General features: G+C 44.3%; 1 protein-coding gene across 1 annotated transcript; it reads right to left on the reverse strand.

Moving 5' to 3' along the window:
- Positions 1–1,018: 1,018 nt before the first annotated feature.
- Positions 1,019–22,173, reverse strand: Znf287 (zinc finger protein 287). The gene is given in 7 exon segments (XM_076543985.1): positions 1,019–4,633; positions 13,282–13,368; positions 13,734–13,860; positions 16,302–16,393; positions 17,035–17,512; positions 21,843–22,139; positions 22,141–22,173. Coding segments are annotated over 7 exon segments (2,775 nt in total). The 3' UTR covers positions 1,019–2,972.
- Between the last annotated feature and the right edge of the window lie 1,576 nt (positions 22,174–23,749).

Here is a 23,749-nt window from a genome sequence, read left to right on the forward strand (position 1 = left end):
ACTGCCCAAGTGTCAGCCCACAGATGGTTAACCACAACAGGAAGAATGACATTGGGACAATCTGGTGGGTACCACCTCAACAGCCAAGTGTCACATCACCAACAGCGTGTTGGCCTGACAGTGAGTTTTGGCAATGAAACTGTGAAATGCTATGGTTAAAGATGGTTAACCTGAGCTCAGCTAAGCCTTTGGCCTCAACTTCTAATATACAGAAGCTTCAGGATAGACATGACACCACACACAAACCATGTATAAACTAAATCCCGAATGTGATGATCAACACATCCTGAAAAAAAAAACGAGAGGGACTGTTCTAGAGGAAGCAGATCCAATAAAGCGTATGAAGAAACTCCCTGGCTCAACCAGGAAACCAGAAAATGGGTTAGGTGTTCAGATGTTGGAAAGGGCTGCCCATTTTCTTTGAGGTAATATAGTTATGTGAATGACTTATTTTTATGAGATGTATTTGGAGGTGAAATGTCTTTAAGATACTTTTCAATCTGGCAAAATATTAACTTTAAAATATGGTGGTGGTGGGGACAGTTGATTTTATGATTTTTAAACTTTTTAAAACATATTTAGCAATGTTCCTAATAAAAAGTTGTAGGAAATGCTTGTTAAAATCTGTTGAGTTACTCAGGGGCCAGACAACTTTAAAATGAGGAAAAACACACAAAGACAGGATTATGTACTATTATTCTATTTTTTTATAGGAGCCTTACTTGCGTCTGTGTCCCAGTGGAAGACTTTATATTATTTACATAAAACACACAAAGGCAGGAAACACAAAACACTGCCCTATGGCCTGGACCACACCACACTCACCCCAGCAGAAAGAAGCATTATGCAAGGCATGAAGCAACATCAAAAACCATCTAGTAAATACAGTCGCTATTTTTAACATAACTGAGGAATGAGAAGAATCTAAGTATTTTAACCAGAATTTTGTGACTAGTATGAAGTCAAGGGTAATTAATGTCAAGAGAAAGTGACAATTTCATTAAGAAAACACTGCTGGGTGGTGGCAGTGGCGCAGGCCTTTAATCCCAGCTCTAGGGAGGCAGAGGCAGCCTGGTCTACAGAGTGAGTTCCAGGACAGCCAGGGCTACACAGTGAAACCCTGTTTCAATAAACCAACCAACCAAACAACAACAAAAAAATCAAAACCAAAACAAACAAGAAACATTCCCATAAAGATAACCTCAGGATGCCAGCATCTCACCCTTTTCTTCAGCCCTCCTTGTGGTGTCTAGTGATGCTGTATTGTCAATATAAACTTAGGTATTTATGGCACCAGAATTTGTTTCTTCTCATTTAGTTATGGGAACTTTCATTGGGCAATGATGTCCCGCTACTTCTGATTCTCCATTCTTAAGCTGTTGTTACACGGTAAATGGTATTTGTTAAACATGTGATACATGGACACAAAGTTATTTTCAGTTCCACACATTTTCTCTCCACGCGTGAGAAGATTCTACCTTAGCACTCAACTCTAATTCACACAATTTACTCATCAACTCGGCCAACATATGTTGATCATATGCAAGGCCCCGGAGAAGCAGGAATGAGCAGAGTGAAGCTCTGCTTTATATTCTGGGAGTGTGGTGCTATGGATAGTAAATACAGCAGCAGTTAAAAATGGACGCCTGCCAACCTTTCTTCTATGCTGTTGAAGACCCATGAACTCAGCTCTTGTTTACTGATTACTGATAGTTTCTGCACCAAGGCTTTTTTCCAATGAAACATTTTCTTAACACATTAAGTGTAGTTTCTATTTTACTTCTATGTGTGAAAGAGTATTAGGCTTCTAATTATTCCTGAAAATAACTTCCTTTTTATCTTCTTATAAATAGCCTATTTTTTCTTTTACCGCTATTTTTTCCTTAGGTAGAGGGGTCCCAGTTATATTTCATGTCACACCAGCTACTTGCATACCCACCTTCCTCACTCCTTTCCACCCTGCTCTGGACTCGAACCTTGTCTCTTACTTATTCTCACGTTATTTATATAGCTATGTTCACTGCTCACTTAACCTGGCCTATAGGGTAGTATTTGGCCACTCATTTAGGTAGGATTATGCTTGTTCCATGGCAAAGGAGTTAAGAGCATGTCCTCACCTTTTCTTTACTCTAAAGATCTTCGTTAACTGAAAGGGTTCAATCAGAAGTCTGCATTCTGAGCACAGTAGGCTCTCAGGAAATGGGTTTCATAGAAAGCAATGACTTTGCTACAGTAAGAGCCATGGGCACACTTATCAAATTAAAAGCTACCCGGAAAAAAAAATGGGAACGGTTAGCCTGTCTTTTTTTTCTTCAGGGTAACACTGGATGTCAAAACCAGTGAAACTAAAAATACCGTTGTACTAATGACTTTAAGCTTGGGGTGTTTAATCTGTGTCTGAGTTTGTTCATGTCTAGGGTTTTGTATAACCTGATCCTCTATCTTCTCAGATTGCCGTCTCTTCCTGGAGGAAGTGTGGTCACATAGAAATCTCTTAAGATCTTTTCAGGTCTCCTCCTCAAGCTCACTGGCTTCACATGGAGATTACAATGGGAAAAGAGGAAGCAAAAGCTGAGGAGGACCTTTTACTTATTTTAAGGCTTCAAAGCTAGGATGAAGCATCCCCAAAGCATCTATCTTCTTTCTGATGTCAATATTACTCTCTAGTGGGAGATCTACTTGATGGACACTTGCCCAAGTTAGAGTCATAAGGCCTCAATAAAACATACTTGAAAAATACTAAGAGGTGATGAGTCACAGGTTTCAAAATATCCTTTCATAGTATTTCTTTCTGGAATGAATTCAAGTGATATGAGATGAAACCTAAGCAGTGGATAGAACTTTAAGTTTCACACTAGAATCTAAATGGACAAGCCATTTTACTAATTCTGGTACTTCTGATACTGTGATATCTAGCATATTGCACTTTTTCAGATTTTTTGAATATTCTGACACAGCACATGAAATGAAATTTAGGCAATCAAGTTATGAAGCTTAAACAAAGTCATGTCCATCAACTGCGGTGTCTGGCACCTGTTGCGATGTCTGGCACCTGTATGAACACGCTGATGCTGAATAAGATTGGTACTCTGGGTGAAGGACTTCCCACACAGCCGGCATGCATAGGGCTTCTCTCCTGTGTGAATCCTCTGGTGTTGAATAAGGCATGTTCTCTGACTAAAATCTTTGTTACACTGATTACATTTATAGGGTCTCTCTCCAGTATGAGTTCTTCGATGCTGATTAAGTGATGAAGAGTAAATAAAAGCTTTCCCACACTGATTACATTTATAGGGTTTCTCTCCAGTATGAATCCTTTGATGTTGAGTAAGATTTGCACCTTGTCTATATGCTTTCCCACATACATTACATTTAAAGGGCTTTTCTCCGTTGTGAATCCTCTGGTGTTGAGTAAGGTGCACACTCTGGCTGAAGGCCTTCCCACACACACTACATTTATATGGTTTCTCTCCAGTATGTGTTCTATGATGCTGGGTCAGGTTTGCACTCTGGCTGAAGGCTTTCCCACACACGTTACATATATAGGCTTTCTCTCCGGTGTGAGTAGTTTGGTGTTGTATAAGAGTTGATGAATGAGCAAAGGCCTTCCCACACTCGTTGCATTTATAGCACTTCTCTCCAGAATGAATTCTCTGATGTCGAATAAGGTAAGTGCTCTGACTGAACACCTTCCAACACTCATTGCACTTATATGGTTTTTTCCCAGTATGAATTTTTTGATGTTGGAGAAGGTGTGTGCTCTGACTGAAAGTCTTCCCACATTCATTGCATATATAAGGTTTTTCTCCAGTATGAACTCTCTGATGATTAATCAATGATGAACTATGGCTAAAGGTTTTACTGCATTCCAAACATTTGTATGGTTTCTCACCAGTATGTGTCCTTTGATGTATAGTAAGATGTGCACGCTGACTAAAGTCTTTCCCACAATCCTCACACTTGTAGGGTTTTTCTCCAGTGTGGATTCTCTGATGGATGGTAAGGTGTGCACGCTGGCTGAAGGCTTTCCCACACAGGTGACATTCATATGGTTTTTCTCCAGTGTGCATTCTTTGATGTGCAATGAGGGACGAGATATGCTTAAACTCTTTCCCACATTCTTCACATTCATAAGATTTCTCTTTGGCATGGCTATTTCGGTGTGCCAGGAGTGACGGGTATTTCCTAAATTTTTTTCCACAGACATTACACGAATAAGGCTTATCTCCAGGAAGTATTTTCCCATGTACGACACCAGATGAGACATTATTGAATGTTGGCTTGCTTTCATTATATAGAGAAGTTTTATTATCTGATTGGGTATCAAACTGTACAATTAGGTTTGTGTGCTTTTCAAAATCATTTCTATATATATCGTATTTACTAAGATATTCTTCTGGAAGGTCTTCTTGTGAAATCTCTGACTTCAAACTGAAGTCTCTTTCATCCATCGGAATCTTCATGAAGTCATACATTGGCTGCCTCTCTAATCCGTCATCACAGTCATCACAGTCATCGGCTTCTTCCAATTTGACGGTCTGGGTTCCATCCTGCTTGACGGTCTGGGTTCCATCCTGTTTGAATGTCGGAAGATCCTTTAATGGAATATGTGCTTCAGCTTTTGTTTCCGATTCTGAAATAAAAACAGTATTAAAAGTCTTCCTCTTTAAAGAAAGGAACAAAATAATATACATGAATAAAAATATCTGAAGGTTACAGTTCTGAATTTCATTTTATGGTCCTTGAGGTTTAGGAAAGGAAAATGAATGCTTAGAAAAGGAGGAGATAAATCACAGAAAATGGAGAGGCTTACTAGTCGGTATGGTAGAAATTGCAGACAGGAGGCAGGTGACACTGTGAAGAGAAACTTGGGACACATGGTGTAGTTTATACATACAGAGATCTCATAAAGTAGGCCTGCTTTTTTCCCCCTTCCCATCTACAGGCACAATCTCAAATAATAAAATTTGTTTTTGTTTTCTTTTTGAGACAGGGTCTATGTAGCTCTGGCTGTCCTGGAACTCACTATGTAGAGCAGGCTGGCCTTGAACTCAGAGAACCACCTGCCTCTGTCTCTTGAGTGCTGGGATTATAGGTGTGAGCCACTATGCTAGGTTACCATATAATATATATATATATACATATATATATATATGTATATATATATATATATTATATTTCAAGACAGGGTTTCTCCGTGTAACCCTGGCTGTCCTGTAACTTGCTCTGTAGACCAGGCTGGCCTCAAACTCAGAAATCCACCTGCCTCTTCCTCCCAAGTACTGGGATTAAAGGTGTGTGCCACCATGCCTGGCTCATCATATAATATTCTTAAAATAATCGAATGGAGTGCTTTCTACTCTCATCTGGCAGCCTTAACCAATGTTCTGAGTGTCTACTAGCAGTATGTGTTCCACAGTCACCTGGAAATGAACTGAAATTACTGGGTCACATCCTAAACTTACTTCAGACACACCGGCAGTGAGGCTGGATGCTTTAGCAAGTACTGAAGGCTATTTATTCTGCTCCACAGCAAAGTGGGAGGACAAGCAGCCTAAGGGCTAAAAAAGTATCCCCTTCCCCAAAAGAGTTCAAAATACCCCCCCCCGGCATTTCACCCCAATAATCTGGCCTTTTACCTTTCTACATCTCTTACGCCTCATGTTTAAGTTCAAGGCCATGTTCACAGCTGTAAGCACTATGCCAGCTCCAGACTGTCTGATCCTACCTACTGACAGGTGTTTGCAGTTCCCTGTGTTCCCTTCACAGCACCCCTCCCTACAACCTAAACACAGCAGGGATGGGTGAAAGATTAAACTGTCTTCCTCAAAGGCCGAAAGGCTGAGTATCAGCACCCTCAATACGGTTCAACTTAATACAATGACAGAACTTGGCCTTAGGTAATTATTTCACAACTTCGTGTGACTTATATTTTCACAACTTTGTGTCACTTATGTTTGACAACTTATACTTTCAACTCACATGTAAACTCTGGAAATAGCTTATATATTTTCTACATTTTCTTCAGAAAATGGCCCGAGATTGAATTTGGTGGTCAGTCAAATGAACTTAGAAAAATAATTTGTTTATACAAAATACAAACAAAAAAACCTCTAATCCAAAATCTGATTTCAAGGCTCTCAAGTATGCATTTATTCATACCTGCTGCTATGTTTCTAATACATTATTTAACAAAGTTTGTGTTACACCACTATGAAAACCAAGTGGGAAATATGAAACTGAAGTTTTAGTTATATAATATGAACAATTTGCAATATAGAAAAAGGTACAGGATGGTTCAGAAACTAAATGCAGCTCAAGGTATGATAAATTTCCAACCTGTCAATTCAACAGGACAGTATGTGGCCACTGAAAATGAAATGCTGCATCTAGAAGTGAGGCCTGTGTGGGACACTGGTGACTGGTGGAGTCAGGGAGGTCTAGGAACGCCTAGGAAGGGTTGTGCAGGCACACTAAGTGAATAAAAACAGGCGTAAAACAGCACATGGAGCGGGTGAGGTCTCATCTCTGTAAAGACATGCTACACGTATCACGCATGGAAATGTTGATGTCTGAGGGACGAGGTCCCGAGGGGAGAAGCCACATATTTAATTTGCTTCCTTATGCTGCTTGAATTTACAAATCATTTTCATTACTTTTGTTTGTTTGTTTGTTTGGTTTTTTTTGTTTTGTTTTTTCAAGACAGGGTTTCTCTGCGTAGCTTTGCGCCTTTCCTGGGACTCACTTGGTAGCCCAAGCTGGCCTCGAACTCACAGAGATCTGCCTGGCTCTGCCTCCCGAGTGCTGGGATTAAAGGCGTGCGCCACCACTGCCTGGCTCATTTTCATTACTTTTATTCAAATACAAAAATCACAGTTGACAGCAGAACGTGTCTAGGAGCAACGTCAAATGAGAAAGTGCTACCATGAAAATGAAGTGGAGAAATTATAGTTTTCTTTTTCTAGTTTTCAGTAAATTCATTGTCACTTTTACTGATATTTAGTGCTAGAAGTATAGTTATATTGTTTTTTTTTCTTAATAGAGGAAAAAATTTAAAAGACAACTCTCCAATCAGGATGTTATACTGGTCCAGAAGAACAAAATAAGTGGATCAACAATTGGGTATAGACAAAAAGAACCAGCTGGTCCTAGCAGGTCAGTTTAACTTCTGTGTAAGCAGGCTACAGTATCTACATACATGCTAGAAAGTAGTGCGCGCACACGCAGATTGAACCTAGGCCCTCATGCCTTCTAGATAAGTGCTCCACTGCTGAATTCATCACAAATTATAATTAACAAGCTTAAAGCAAAAGCCCATTGATACTATTATAATTAATGTACATTTAAGAAAATCAGTTTATTAGAAATTCAGGAACTGAGACCATGAATGAAGGCTTAAGTATGTGTATGTAACTATTCAGAGTGGTTGCTTACAGGTGATATCTGTTGGTTAAAAGACCCAACAGTAGTCTAGTATTTCCAAGAAAGGAATCAGTGTTGATTCAGGTAAACAACAGAAGCTGCGACCGAGATGATGTGATCTGAATTGAGCCTCAGAGAACGGCTAGGTCTTGTACTACAAGATAGGGGCTGGATAATTGGCTCAGCAGCTAAGAGCACTTGTTGCTCCTGCAGACATTCTCAGCACCCTCATGATGGCTTACAACCACCCTTACCTCCTATTTCAGGGGATCTGACACTCTCTTCTGACCTGTACAGATATCAGAGACACATAATACACATACATACATCTAGGCAAAATAATCATACACATTAAAAAAAAACAGGTCTGAGCTGGATGTGGTGGCACACACCTTTAATCCCGGAATTTAGAAGGCAGACACAGGTAAATCTCTGAGTTCAACGTCAGCCTGGTCTACAGAGTGAGTTCTAGGACAGCCAGGGATACAGGGAGAAACCAAACCAAACCAAAACAAAAAAGTTATGAGACAGTAATGGCCACTGAAGACCAATACCACTAGTTACAAAATACCCATGTTTCAGTTTCCTTTATTTTAGACAGGTCTCTCTATGTAGCCCTGGCAGGCCTGAATTAACTATATGGACCAGGGTGGCCTTGAACTCACAGAATCTGCCTGCCTCTGCCTCCCAAGTGCTAGGACTAAAGGGATGTGACCTCATACCTAGCTCTTTTCTTGAGGTAGAACCAATGAGTGAGATAAGTTAATCAAAGGCTCAACTAACTACTCATCTTGGAGCTGGCAAAATCCTCAGCATGAGTCAAAAACAGGTAAAAGCAGGGGGCAGGAGGAGAGCCAGAGCTGAAGTCATCTACTTGAGATGTTGATCCATGACAGCCCAGGCGTTTAAAGAGCCGCTTTGAGAGTACAAGCAGTCCAGGGGCCTAAGACAAAGCTGGAAGGCAGCCAACAGGATCCCTTTGCAGAGGAGATCAGGCACCAGGTAAGGACCAGCTGGAAACAGAACTTAAACGTCTTTGTGCTAGTAAAAGCTCTCACACATAACTGCAAAAGGCCCCCTCTTCACTTTACAGACTAACCCCGGCTCCTAAATGGTCTAAAATCCCCCAGGCTATGAAGTTCATTCAAGTGGTCCCAGACTGGCGGCATCTCCCAGAGACCAGACTGACTTCAGTTGAGTCTTATTTCATTACCCAACATGATTTTTCCCATGTGCCAATTAAATTGCCAAAAAATCCTGCCAATTAAATGCTGTGATTATGGAAAAGAATTAGCTTTTCCAGTAGTAATCCTTAAAATATGTAACAAAAAAAAAAAAACAAAAAAAGTGAAACCACATAGAATTTTATCATTATTGTTTAAGTCACTGTTAATGCTGTATAGTGGATATTCAAGTTGGTGTCTTAAATAATAATAATAGTAATAGTAATAATAGCAAGATGCAAGAGTAATACAAAATGTTCTCTGTATAGATAAGGAGAACTGAAAATATGTTAATTTAACTTTTATAAAAAGAAACAGGAATGGGAACTCAAATTAATAGGGTTATCTTAAGAGAATAGAAACCATCAGAGTTTATATCTTTTTATACAGCTCTAATTTCTCAATTAAGTTAATGTTTTTATATATTCAAATATATATAATAAGAATGTATCCCTTAGTGGGATATAATAATATAAGGACAAAAGAAAAAAAGACTTTAATGAAATTGTAAGCTTTCTGATAGTTTGTTATCGATAGTACCACTGACGTATGATAATTCTAGTATCTGTGGAACATGTAACAGGAAGTAAACATACTTAGGTGTGAACCAGCTTATGCACGATGTAAGACAGGAGATACAAAATGGGATGAGAATTCTAATGGTTTGGACTTGAATTAGACTCATCAGTATGAACTCATGACTTTAAAAACTGGAAAGGCATGCTGGCAGACGTCTTTAATCCTAGCACAGGAGGCGGAGGCAGAAGAATCTCCAAGTTTGAGGCCAGCCTGGTCTACATAACAAGTTTGAGGCCAGGCAGAACTACACAGTGAGACCCTTTCACAAACAGGCAAATAAATAACAAACAGTTTAACTTGAATCTATTTTATGAGGAAGCAGGGAAATCAGGATCACCCTGTAAACAAGACTAACTTGAACCCTTAAAAAATATCATGAAAGACTTAAAAAGAAAAAAAAAAGTAAGTCTAAACATAGTGGAAATCAATGCGGAGATCTGTCATGACATATGACCAGCTTAGCCTTCCTGAGCACATACCCAAAGGACTCTACCTCCTGCCACAGAGACACCTGCTCATCTACACTCACTGCTCTTTTCACACCAGTAAGGAAATGGAGTCGGCCTGGATGCTCACTGACAGATGAGTGGCTAATGATGATGTGGTGCAATGGAATTCTATGAGTTTGATGGGCCAGGCTCAGAAAGACATATGCTTCTGATAGTTTTCTCTCAGACTTGGCTCCTAGCTCTTAATGCTTTTCCTTTTCATTTATTAGAAAATAAATTGTGTGTGTGCATGATATGTGTGTGTGGGTACGTGTGCCACAGCCATGTGTGTGGGGGTCAGAGGACAATTCTCTGGAGTCTGTTCTCTTCTACTTTTACATGGGTTCCAAAGATCAAACTTAGGTCGCCAGGCTTGGGTGGAAAACACCTTTACCCATGGAACCATTTCGCTGGCCCCTTAGCTTCCAGTTGTTAAATATGCATCCATATAAATGTGAGCAATGGCCAGGAAGTTAGAAAGGGGCCCATGAGGTGGGAAGAGTCACAGAACACACGAGTTACGGAAGGGAAGGGGAGCACGGAGGGCGGGAAGGGGAGCACGGAGGGCGGGAAGGGGAGCACGGAGGGCGGGAAGGGGGCACAGAGGGCGGGAAGGGGGCACAGAGGGCGGGAAGGGGAGCACGGAGGGCGGGAAGGGGAGCACGGAGGGCGGGAAGGGGAGCACGGAGGGCGGGAAGGGGAGCACGGAGGGCGGGAAGGGGAGCACGGAGGGCGGGAAGGGGAGCACGGAGGGCGGGAAGGGGAGCACGGAGGGCGGGAAGGGGAGCACGGAGGGCGGGAAGGGGAGCACGGAGGGCGGGAAGGGGAGCACGGAGGGCGGGAAGGGGAGCACGGAGGGCGGGAAGGGGAGCACGGAGGGCGGGAAGGGGGCACGGAGGGCGGGAAGGGGAGCACGGAGGGCGGGAAGGGGAGCACGGAGGGCGGGAAGGGGAGCACGGAGGGCGGGAAGGGGAGCACGGAGGGCGGGAAGGGGAGCACGGAGGGCGGGAAGGGGAGCACGGAGGGCGGGAAGGGGAGCACGGAGGGCGGGAAGGGGAGCACGGAGGGCGGGAAGGGGAGCACGGAGGGCGGGAAGGGGAGCACGGAAGGCGGGAAGGGGAGCACGGAGGGCGGGAAGGGGAGCACGGAGGGCGGGAAGGGGAGCACGGAGGGCGGGAAGGCGAGCATGATGGAGGAAGGAGAGGCAGGGAATGGGACAAGACCCACCAAAACCAAGTATGTGTGAGAGCACTACCAGGAAAGACAGACAGACAGACGGACAAACAGAGAGGGGACAGCCAGGATCAGCCCGTAAGAGAAAAGAGGCTGGGGACAGTTTTACATAAACAGAGACTAAAGACAGGGACAGCAGGTGGCGGGACAGGAGCTCCGGATGAAACTCTGGACTGGGAAGAAAATATCGGAAAGGCACGTTGTTGAGACATTCAAATGAGCAATAGTAATTCATGACTCAAGATGAAAAGCACATCCATGTTCCATGTATCAGGCTTCCATTTTTTCACAGGTTCCAGTTTTCAAAATCAAGTTATTGTAAAGAAGATAAGAATGGAGGAATGAAAAACGAAAAATAAAAAGGAAACAGTTCTTCAGATAATCACCAAGTGCTTTTAAAGAAAAATTTTGAGACAGGGTCTCACTGTTCACCAGGGATGGCTCTGAACTCGCCACTCTCTTAGACTCTTGAGTGCTGGGATTACTGGTGCTTTGGTTTTGGTTATACCATTACTGGTATATGGTTTTCAGGATATGATATTACATGGAAAAAACAAGGTGTAAACAGTATCGATAGCAAGGTACCTTTTATATTGGAAAACGAACTTAAATAACAATCCCTTTTATTCTTTTTCACTGCTGGGGATCAAGCCCGGGCCCCTGTGCATGCTGGGAGGTGCTCCTCACTGAGGTATATGCCCAGTCCTTGACGAGATTTTTTATCTTGACTTTATATGAAAAAACCTCTCTCCCCTGGAAACACACACAGTGGCAGGGACAAGTGTCTCTAGGATCAAACTAGAATCTTATTTTGAAATATTAGCAATTATTTAAAACCCCAGGTGGAGGATGGGCATAATCAACAGACAGTGACTGCTTCCAGGGAGACAGAGGGACTGGGCATTGGGTGCGGGTGAGACACTTGGCCTGTACATAGACAAAGGGGTTTGTTGGTAAACAGAGTAAAATAATTCAAAATACCATGGGAGTCTGAAATATACATTGTTTTTTTGTGGCCGTCTATACTTGCTTCCCATGATGGTGGATCTTGGTTGTCAACTAGACAACTAGAATCAGCTAAAACCTGAGAGGCCAGGCATTCCTGTGAGGGATTTTCTTGACTGGATCATTTGAAGTGAGAAGACCCACACTAAATCTGAGCCACACCCTCTGGTGGCAGCCCACATAAAAGGACATGGGAGGAGGAAGCTTTTCATTTTTGCCTGCCTGCCCTCACTCTCACTGGCAAATTCACCCATCCAGCTGCTGAGGCGTTCCTTCACTGGGATTCAGACCAAGTTCTTCAGCATTTCAATGTAGACAGTAACTCTCTGGGAATTTTCTGGAACTCCCAACACCACACTGGGACTGCTGAGACATCCAGTGTTGTGGATTGAACAATTACCAGATTCTTGGCCCTTTTTTTGTTTGTTTGTTTCTCCATGTAGCCCTGGTTGTCCTAGAACTCACTCCATAGCCCAGGCTGGCCTCGAACTCAGAGATCTGCCTGCCTTTGCCTCCCGAGTGCTGGGATTAAAGGTGTGTGCCACTACTACAATTTTTGGCATTTCTATAGAGACAGCCATTGTTGGACTACTCAGACCATAGTCTTTAAATTACACTCAATAAACCCATATATATACACCTCTTATATAAATATATTTCATTCAATCAGTTCTGTGTTGTGGAATAATCTTTTTATACACTGAATATGCCACTCAGATTGGTTTAATAAAAAGCTGAATGGCCAATAGCTAGGCAGGATTTCCAGGCACAGAGGATGTGGGGAAGAAGGGCGGAGAAGCCAGCCAGACAAAGAAAGAGTTGAACATACAACATTGGATAGAGGTAAAAGCCACATGGTAGAATGTAGATTAATAAAAGTATGGGTTAATGTAAGTTATTAGAGCTAGTTAGAAACAAGCCTAAGCTATCAGTCAAACTTTCATAATTAATAAGAAGTCTTCATGTAGTTATTTGGGAGCTGGCTGGCAGGACAGAAGAAGTCTGACTACAGTTCTGCTCCTTTAGAGAGCCCTGACTAATACACTTGCATATCGTGGGATGGGGATTGCACAGTGAAGCCCCAAAGATGGTCTAAGAGATGGGCTCTAGGGATATTTGAGGATAAAATGTGCAGCCACTGGCAAAGGCATACAAAAGATGCTCAGGAACTTTTCCTGAAGATTTCCCCCCGGGCAGCAATGCCAAGAGCTCGGGGTTCTGGACCAGCTGGATGCCTCTGTAGTCACCTTGCTACACTTACAAAGTAAATATCAATACACTGAGGACACAGATTCTGGAGTGTAAAGTCACGTGTTGGCTTTTCTTCTCACCTGGGCTAGGGCCTTCTACAATTTCTTTTATCACCATCCATGGCTCTTCTAAGATGGGAATCACAGTTGGCCTGTAGACGGTCAGTCCTGGTTAGGAGGAACAGAGGGAGTTTATCCTGAGATAAGGAGCTGTGTGCCTTTACTCCTGATTTCTACTTGGGCTTCTGTGGGGAGACAACGGCTCACGGACATGACCTAATAGGAGAACTAGGTGTGAGGCAGCAACCAGCAGCAGCAGCACTCTACAGCTGTGTGCTGTGGTGCACAGGGACCCACCCTGCAAGCCTTTCTTCTGGGGAACAGCAGAACATGACCATTCTGTGCTGAAGGAGACTTGTTACCTCTAGACTCTGTCTTCAGTCCAGTCCTTCAGGAGCCTAACCTGATTTTTAGGAAGGAGGGGCAGGAACATACCGCAGCAGGCCTTTTGGGAGGAGAGGTGTGGACCTTACCTAGAGAAACCATGTTCCAATAGTTCTGTAAAGTCACAGTCTTATACAGTTCCTTCTGAACGGGGCGCATCAGTTCCCAGTCCTCTTGGGTGATATCCACGGCCACATCTGTGAATGTCACCGATTCCTAAAATATCAAACATAACTTACCTCGGTTGAGGAACTAGTGAGGGAGGAGACAGTGGTGACACTGGGTGTGTGTCTGTGGTGGTGGACGTCACAGAATCATAAGTCTCATCCTGCTGGGTGTGGTGGCCCACTCGTAACACCAGCATTCAGTAAGTTCTGGGTTAGCCTGAACTACACAGTGAGACCTTGTCTTCCACCAACCAACCAAACCAAGGTCCAAAAACCCTCATCCAATATGTGGCTGACTCCCTATTCTCCTTAAAAGGTCCTTAAAGGGACATTTAAAAATAGGTAGAATATATTATTTTCAGCTGGTACTAGTACATGCATTTGGTGGCTTCATCTTAAAGAAAAGGGCTGGGGTGTAGCTCAGTGGTAGAGCACTTGTCTAGTAGACTCTAGCTAGACTCAGATTCCATCTCTAGCACTGAAAAAAAAAGGGAAAAGAAAATGACTATGTGTATGCGTGTGCATGTGGTGTGTGTGTGTTTGGATGCATGCCGATGTCATGGAGTGTGTGGTGGACAGAGGATGATCTCAGGTGTCAGCCATCACCTTCTACCTTATTTGAGACAGGGCCTCTTGTTTGCTGTGAACCTCCAGGGATTCTCCTGTCTCTTCCAATCTTACCCCAGAGCCTGGGGTTATGGATGTGTATTAACACTTCTGGCTTTATGTGGGTTCTGGGATCCAAACTCAGGTCCTCACGTTTGTGTAGCAACAGCTTTGCCTACTAAGGCTTCTCTCAAGCCCAGAGGAAAGGCTGAAAACTAGATGACAGAGTTGGTTTTGCCTTAGGAATAAATTTGACAAGCTATAACTAAAAATCGACATGCTCTACAGTGAAATGCCGAGTCCATTCTTATTATCCCTGTCCTTTTTATTCCTGCTGAACTGCTGCTTATAGACACATTCACTGGAAAGGTTACTGTCTCTATGTTCTTGTTAAAAAATGGTTTTGTTTTTGTTTTTTAGTTTTTGGGCTGGAGAGATGGCTCAGCCACTAAAGGTTAGGCTCATAACCAGACATTTTTTTTTTCTTTTTGTTCAAGATAGGGTTTCAAAAAATGGGACATCACAAAATGTTTTTAAGACAGGGTCTCCACCATGTAGCCCTGGCTATCCCAGAACTTACTGTATAGACCAGTCTGGCCTCCTGAACTCAGAGATCCACCTGCTTCTGGCTCCCTAGTGCTGGGGTTAGAGATGTGTATGATTAGGCTCTTCATTACTCTGGCATGCTCCTTTTCTTCAGTTGTAACTTAAAAAAAAATCACATATTTTTGAGTCAAGGTTTTCATGTGTAGCCTATGTTGGCCTTGAACTCAGGATACTACTGCCTTAGCCCTACCCAACTGAAAAATTGAGAGGGTAAAATCATATTAAGTTTATGATTTAGGGAGATGACAGCTTTGCAATTATTACTCAAGTTTTTTTCTTTTTTACATCCTGTAAAGTGACAAAGGACATGAAAATACTGCAAAATCCACCAGGTAGCAGTGGTGGCACACGCCTTTAATCCTAGCACTCAGGAGGCAGAGCCAAGCAGATCTGTGAGTTTGAGGCCAGCCTGGTCTACAGAGGGAGATCCAGGACAGGCACCAAAACTACACAGAGTAACCCTGTCTCGAAAAACCAAAACAAAACAAAAACAAAAAAGGGAAATACTGCAAAATCCATACTATGCTTAGTTCTAGCTATGTTAAGATTTTCTTTTATGTGTATGCATGTATGGTACTGACTAATCTTATTTCATTTTATCATATGATCTTTACATAACACGGGATATATTTTTGCATGTTATTTTCTGTAGCAGTCCGTTTCTATAATTTCTAACATATTTCCCCTTGATTTTCTGATTTTCCAAGTAAATCATGGTCTGGGTAACAGGCTTCTCTCTCTCTCTCTCTCTCTCTCCCCCCCCCCCAATAAATCCACCTCTTAATAGTGCTTGAGTTGTTAGTCCTCAAATAAGAGACTACCATTCAAACAGTTGATCACAGAATATTTGGCCGTTACTTTTTGATGAAGAAAAATATTAGCAACCAGTGCTGTAATCTAGGATAACCAGATGGCTCATAGTTAGTGTCCACAATCTAAAAGGTAAAGTCTACTTCTTGGCACTGAATGTCTTGGGCCAGGAGTGGATAAGGACCTTGTCTCAAACCACAGATTCAATAGCAGAGTCACCACCCTCTCCGCTTCCCCCCAACTCTCCGCCGAGATCTCATGTGGTTGTGGGGTCACACTCAACCTTTACCCAGCACTGCTGGTTGAAGTCTGAGTGATGAAGACAAGGGAGGTACACATGCTTACCAGGGACACTGAGGCCTAGGTCCTGCGCGGGGCCTTTGAGGGCTTAGCTGCTGTAGGCCCAGGACAGGACGGCCTTATACACTAACGAGCAACTTTAAAATCACAAAAGAAAGTCAGACTCACTTTGGTCACCAAGTCATTGAGCCACCCTGCCTGGAAAGCATGTTTGGGGTCTTCCTCTGGGATTTCTTGGGGGAGGGCAGAATTCTGAGGAGCTGGGGAGACAATGATGATTAGTCTGTTTGCACGGTCTAGGACACACTTCACCAGCTATGTTTAATCTACACTTTCTCAATGTGAGAAGGCAAAGGACAACTGAAAACTTCGTTACTATTTCAGAGTCAGAGAAGAGGCCAATGACTGTCCTAATACATTTGTGCAGACATCAAGAACAAGCCTGCTTCGGCACTAAGCACATGAAGAAAATTCATACTTCTCTATTTTTTTTTCTGGGGTGGTGCTGACATTGAACCCTGAACCTTGTTCATAAAGGTAAGCACTCCACCACCAGGCTACATACATCTCCTGCTCTTTAAATCTCTGATACAAAGTTGTGAGTTGTCTCAATACATGAACGTTCTGTGGATACTTCTGCTATTTTGGAAGCATATTTTTGTAAAACCCAATTCATAAAACTAGTGGTTTATTAGCATAATGGTGCAACCCCCTGCAAGTCACAGTGGTCTCAAGCACTCTGGAAGGGGACACAAGGCAGGATGGACCTCATGTAAAGCTCATTCCTCAGTGACCTTTATTCTCCCCAATTTCATTTAAGGGGGGGGACTTGCTCTCAGAGGGGCCCCTGTCTTCTCTAACCACCCAGGGATTCCACCCCTCTCTGCGGTACAGTTCTCACCTTCCTCTTGCAGAATCTCAGTCAAATCCTCCACCAGCGTCACCACTTCCTCGCTGTTCTCTGGGTACTGAGACTTGACCCAAGCCCTAACCTCCCCAGGCAGGATGGTCAGGAATTGCTCCAGCACCAGCAACTCCAGGATCTGTTCCTTGGAGTGAACCTCAGGTCTCAGCCACTTAAGGCAGAGCTCACGGAGCTGACTCAATGCTCTCCGAGGACCTGCCACATCTGGGTATGGAAAATTCCTAAAATTCTGTCGACAGGTCTCAGTGTCACGAAAGAGACTTGAAGTGAGTGTTTGCTTCTCAGCACCGCGGGGGCCGTTTTGAACCCTGTCTGGCTTCCACATGAGAAGAACTTGGGAGCGTGAAGAATTGGCCATCCTCTTTCTTGAGGCTAACATTGCTACAGACAGAAGAACCAATCTGGCAGGATCCTTTATTTTTCCAGTATTGCAGCAACTGCTTGAAGTCTCATGCTATAGTCTCAACAATTCTTTTTTTTCCTCAAGGGCTGTTGCAGTCAGGGCCAGAATGGAACCACAGTAAAAGTAGCAGCTTGTAACAAACTCTGAGTCCAGAACTTGAAGGGATGAGCAAGACCTGAAACACAAGAATTGTCTTAGTTAGGGTCACTATTGCTGTAATGAAACACCATGAGCAAAAGCAACTTGGGAGGAAAGGCTTTATTTAGCTTACACTTCCACATCACTTTTCATCATCAAAGGAAGTCAGGATAGGAACTCAAACAGGGTAGGAACCTGGAGGCAGGAGCCGATGCAGAAGCCATGGAGGGGTGCTGCTTACTGGCTTGCTCTCCATGGCTTGCTTAGCCTGTTTTCTTATAGAACCCAGGACCATCATCCCAGGGATGGCACCACCCACAAAGGGCTGGGCCCTCCCCATCAGTCACTAATTAAGAAAATGCCCTACAGCCCGACCTTATGGAGGCATTTTTTCAACTGCGGTTCCCTCTTAAAAGACTATAGCTTGTGTCAAGTTGACATAAAACCAGCCAGTACAATTGACCTCGTCAGTTTGACACACAAATACATCATGTTAAGCCACAACCTTTCTTTTCTTGTTCATCTCCAAGATCACACAATATTGATAATAGTTAATATTGATAATTATAATAATCATCATGTACCAGGCTTTTTGTTTTGGGTCACAACCAGCTCCCAAATCATGACATGGAGACTTATTAGTTATGAATGCTCGGCCTAGCTTAGGCTCATTTCTGGCTAGCTCTTTTAACTTAAATTAACCTGTTTCTCTTTATCTACCTTTTGCCTCTGGGCTCCCCCCCCCTTTATTTTATTTTACAATACCATTCAGTTCTACATAACAGCCACAGATTCCCTTGTTCTCCCCCTTCCTGCCCCCCTCCCCTTCCCCCAGCCCACCCATTTCCACTCCTCCAGGGCAAAGCCTCCCCCGAGGACTGAGATCGACCTGGTAGACTCAGTCCAGGCAGGTCCAGTCCCCTCCTTCCAGATTGAGCCAAGCATCCCTGCATAAGTCCCAGGTTTCAAACAGCTAATTCATGCAATGAGCACAGGACCTGGTACCACTGCCTAGATGCCTCCCAAACAGATCAAGCCAATCAAATGTCTCACCTATTCAGAGGGCCTGATCCAGTTGCGGGCCCCTCAGCCTTTGGTTCATAGTTCATGTGTTTCTATTCGTTTGGCTATTTGTCCCTGTGCTTTATCTAACCTTGGTTTCAACAATTCTCGCTCATATAAACCCTCCTCTTTCTCACTAATTAGACTCCTGGCGCTCCACCCGGGGCCTAGCTTTGGATGTCTGCATCCAGATTCCTCAGTCATTGGATGGGGTTTCTGGCACAACTATTAGGGTGTTTGGCCATCCCATCACCAGAGTAGGTCAGTTCCGGCTGTCTCTCAACCATTGCCAGCAATCTTTTGTGGGGGTATCTTTGTGGATTTCTGTGGGCCTCTCTAGCACTTTGTTTCTTCCTTTTCTCATGTGGTCTTCATTTACCATGGTCTCCTATTCCTTGTTCTGCCTCTGGGCTTTTTACTTTCTTTCTTTCGGTATCTTATTTTCACTGTTTCTTGTGTCTGGCTGGTGATGTCTGACTTCTGGCCCTGGGCATGTCCCTCTCCTTCTCGTTCTCTTCTTTCTTCTCTCATGCTTTTTTTTTTCCTACTTATTCTCTCTGCCCGACAGCCCTGCGTATCCGTCTCCTGCCCAGCTATTGGCTGTTCAGCTTTTTATTAGCTCAATCAGGTGCCTTAGGCAGGCAAGGGGAACCAAATACAACACATCTTTACACAATTAACACACATCCTTACACCGTTAAACAAATGCAGCATAACCAAATGTAACACACCTTTGCACAGTTAAAGTAATATTCTGCAGCATAAACAAATGTAACACATCTTTGCCTAGTTAAAATAATATTCCATAACAACGTCACAATATAAAACATTTTCAAACTTAAAAAGTCCCACAAGTATTACAAAGTCAAACACTTTAAAAATTTTTGTTTCTTTTAAAATCCAAAGTCTCTCAACTGTGGGCTCCTATAAAATGAAGAATAAGTTAAATACTTTCTTATTTCAAGAGGAGAGAACCAGGGCACAGTCACAGTCAAAATCAAAACCAGACGGGTGGTGGTGGTGGTGGTGGTGGTGGTGGTGGTGGTGGTGGTGGTGCACGCCTTTAATCTCAGCACTGGGGAGGCAGAGGCAGGTGGATCTGTGAGTTCAAGGCCAGCCTGGTCTACAGAGTGAGTTCTAGGACAGACAAACAAACAAACAAAAAAACCTTCCAATTACATAACTAACTCAATGTCCAATGGCTGGAATCCACTATCTTTTGGGCTCTTCCTCTGATTCTATCCTCTGCAGTACACACAGCTGGTCTTCTAGGGTCCAGCAGGCTTCACTCCACTGCTGTTACTGTGTCTTGGTGATCACCCCATGGTACTGGCATCTCCAAAACGCTGGCATCTCCAGTAGCCTCTGTGCTAGCTAGTCTTAAATCAACTTGACACACAAACCAGAGTCATCTGAAAGGAGGGACCTCTGCTGAGAAAAGGCCTCCGTAGGATCCAGCTGTAAGGCATTTTCTTAATTAGTGATCGATGGGGAAGGGCCCAGTCCACTGTGGGTCCTTCCATCCCTGGACTGGTGGTCCTGGGTTCTATTAGAAAGCAGGCTGAGCAAACCAGGGGAAGCAAGCCAGTAAGCAGCATCCCTCCATCAGCTCCCACCTCCAGGTTCCTACCCTGTTTGAGTTCCTGTCCTGACTTCCTTTGGTGATGAACAGCAATGTGGAAGTGAAAGCCAAATAACCCCTTTCCTCAACTTGCTTTTTGGTCATGGTGTTTCATCACAGCAACAGACCCCTAAGATAGCCTCTCCTGGGCTCTCTTCAGGAATGCCAGCCCTGCCACACAGTGCCAAGTCTCAGCTGCTCTCCATGACTCCTTCATATCATCAAAACCAGGACCACCTGAGTGACTGGTACCCTGCCAAGTTCAGCTGTCAGCAGGAGGCACAACCTTGGCTGCCTCTGGAAGACAGCGTCTGTGTGCCTGACCCTGAGGAAACACTTCCCCCAGAACACTTCACCTCAGTGGTGCTGGTCTCCTCGTAATCACAGACGATTATTTAGTTCCAGCTGACCAGACACCAAAAAGCCAAATTTGCTTTCCTCTGAAACTTCACAGGCCAGGCCTCCATCATCGGCCCTGTTCCCAACATTCTTATCATCAGTTTCTCCAGAACATCCCACTGAGCTCTCAATGGCTTTTCTAGCCCAAAGTTCCAACATCCTTCCACAATCCTCCCCCAAATAACACGGTTAGGTCGGGATAGTATCAGCCCACTTCTGGTTCCCGTTTCTGTCTTAGTTAGGGTTACCACTGCTGTCCACCATCAAAGGGAAGTCAGGACAGGAACTGAAACAGGGCAGGGATCTGGAGGCAGGAGCTGGTGCCGAGGCCATGGAGGAATGCGGCTTACTGGCTTGCTCAAGCCTGCTTCTTATAGAACCCAGGACCACCAGCCCAGGGATGGCACCACCCACAATGGACTGGGCCCTCACCATCTATCACTAATTAAGAAAATGCCTTACAGCCGGATCTTATGGAGGCATATTCTCAACTGAGGGTCCCTCCTTTCAGATGACTATAGCTTGTGTTAGGTTGGTAGAAAACTATCCAGCACAAGAATGGACCATAAGCTCAAGAATTCCTGGTGCACTATGCTACTCATCACACACACAGAGGCAGACTCTGCAGAGTGCACGGGTAGACACATAAGAAGGATACACCCCGATCTTCTTTTCCTCTTTCCTTGGACTTAAAATATGTTCATCCTAGAGGAAGTGTATATGTGCGTGTGTGTATGGATGGTGGTGGTAGAAGCAATAATTCGAAGAATTATGAGCAGAATGGTTAATTTCTAACTTGTTAAAAAACTAACCATCTTACAGAAAGAAACGTTTCCCTATCTTTGTCACGGGTGTTCCCGCTGTTCTCAGCCACAGAGCAAATTTGCGATTCCTGGGACGAACTGGAGGTTTCTAAACAACCTCGTGGGGGGTGGGGCCCAGGCGATCTATTTATCCGCCTCGCACAGTCTACGCTACTCTCAGAGCCGGGAAAACAAGCCGGTTGGACCGTGATTCCAGGCTGTTCTCAGGAGCCTCCTCAAGTATAAACCGAAAGCACGATCCCCCAAAGCCAACCCCACAAGTACACAGACGCGGAGAAGAACCCACACGCACTTGTCCCGGGCTCCAACTCCCGGCCCCGCTCATCCGCAGTCATGCCCCCGGAGGAGATGCGCCGGCCTCGCCTCCAGCCGCCTCCCCTTCCCGGCCTCGCCCCGGCCCGGCCTCCCCGTGGACACTCGCGGGGACATCAGTACCTGTCGCTCGGCCCGGTCCGCGCAGCACGGGCAACAATGGCGGCGGCGTGGTGGGCGCCTGCGTGGCAGGCTCGACCCCGAGCAGCACGGGGGGCTCAGCTTCACTGCTTCCTCTCCGGGAGGAGCCGGGAGCCGCCGGGACGCGACAGCCCCAGCTGGGTCCCCAGAGGCCCCGGCCGGAACCCCCAGCGCCTGGGCTTCGCAGGCGACCTCGCCTCGGCGCCACTGCGCATGTGCTACTGGAACGCTGCGCGTCCGTGGAGCCAATGGGAAGCTGAACCCGGGCCTCCCCAACCCGAGCCCCTGGCCCTGGACCTGTCTCCATGGTAACCTCCTCCACCCATCACCGTGACTTGCTTGTTAGCTGCAAGGTTTTTTGACAGGAACTTGAAAGTTTCCCTGGGCAGAGACAGGCCTGGCAGACTTGGACATCGGGGCCGGAGCAGCAGCTGGGAAAGCGATTGGAGAGTAAAGCCGGCTTCTTACTACCCAGAGGATGCGGCTCGCAGGGAGGAAAGTCCACACTGCTCTTTTGGGGTGTACTGTGCACAAATTCTTAATGGCTCTGGCTGTCTTCTGAAGAATCTGGCACTGGGACCCTCAGATTCAACTAATAGACAAATTCTCTGTCTTTAGTATTTCTCTCAGCTCCTTCTTCTGTTCTGTGTATTCTTTGGCTTGGTCTTTTGATTTCACCCCAGACTTCTTGGACATTGTAATACTAATAAAAACTTTATTGAATTTGAATACAGTAGTCGATCTTGTCCTCTATCCTTGGTATTCTTTATTCTGCTTGGCCGAGTCTATTGGTGGTGTTTCCACTGTTTTTCTGTTCGGTTCACTGAGTTTTTAATTTCCAGCATTTCGGTGTGGGCTCCCCCAATGCCAAAATATCAATTTCCTTCTCTACTTATGCTCACAAAAGCAAAACCATCTAAACTTGCTGGGTCATCAAAACCAGGTGCAAAAGTAGGAGAGAGGTGAGTCTCTGTGAGTTTGAGGCCAGCCAAGTGTACACAACCAGTTCAAGGCTATCATGGGCTACATAATGAGGAAAAGGCTGGAGAGATGGCTTAGTGGTTAAGAGTGCTTATTATTCTTACAGAAGACCCGGTTTCAGTTCCTAGCACCCACATGATGACTCAAAGTAATTCCAGTGCCAGGGGATCCGATGCCTCTTCTGACCTCCACAGGCTCCTGCATACATGCGATACATATATATAACACACAGGCACACACGCATGCAATTAAATACATGATAATAATAAATGTTAATAAATGACATTTTAATGTACCAGAGGCCTTTGGAAAACAAGAACAGAAGACCAGGACAGTAGTTAGTGTTGATGGACAGCTAATGATTGTATTCCCTTGCACTTGTGAAAAGAGTTACAATAAACACAAATGTGCAAGTATCTACAGAATAGAAGTTAAATTACTTTAGGTATATGCCCAGGAGTGGTATAGCTGGGCCATATGGCAGATCTGCTTTTATTTATTTTTTGATAATCCTCCGCACTGATTTCCATAGCGACTGCAGCACATCACACTCTCATCATAGATATCTTCTTTCCCTGCAACCTTAAAAGCATTTGTTGACATTTGTTTTCTTGCTGGGAGCTATTCTGACTGGAGCGAGACTCTCAAAGTAGTATTTTCCTGATAGTGAAGGATGTTAAACACATTTAAAAAATTATTGGCCATTTTTATGTCTACTGTTGAGAATCCAGTTCATGGGCCCATTTACTGCTTTGGTGTTTAATTTATGCAGTTCTGTATATAGCCTAGACCAATGGTTCTCAATGTGTG

The sequence above is a fragment of the Peromyscus maniculatus genome, chromosome 8, assembly GCF_049852395.1.
Source record: "Peromyscus maniculatus bairdii isolate BWxNUB_F1_BW_parent chromosome 8, HU_Pman_BW_mat_3.1, whole genome shotgun sequence".
Classification (NCBI taxonomy): domain Eukaryota; kingdom Metazoa; phylum Chordata; class Mammalia; order Rodentia; family Cricetidae; genus Peromyscus; species Peromyscus maniculatus.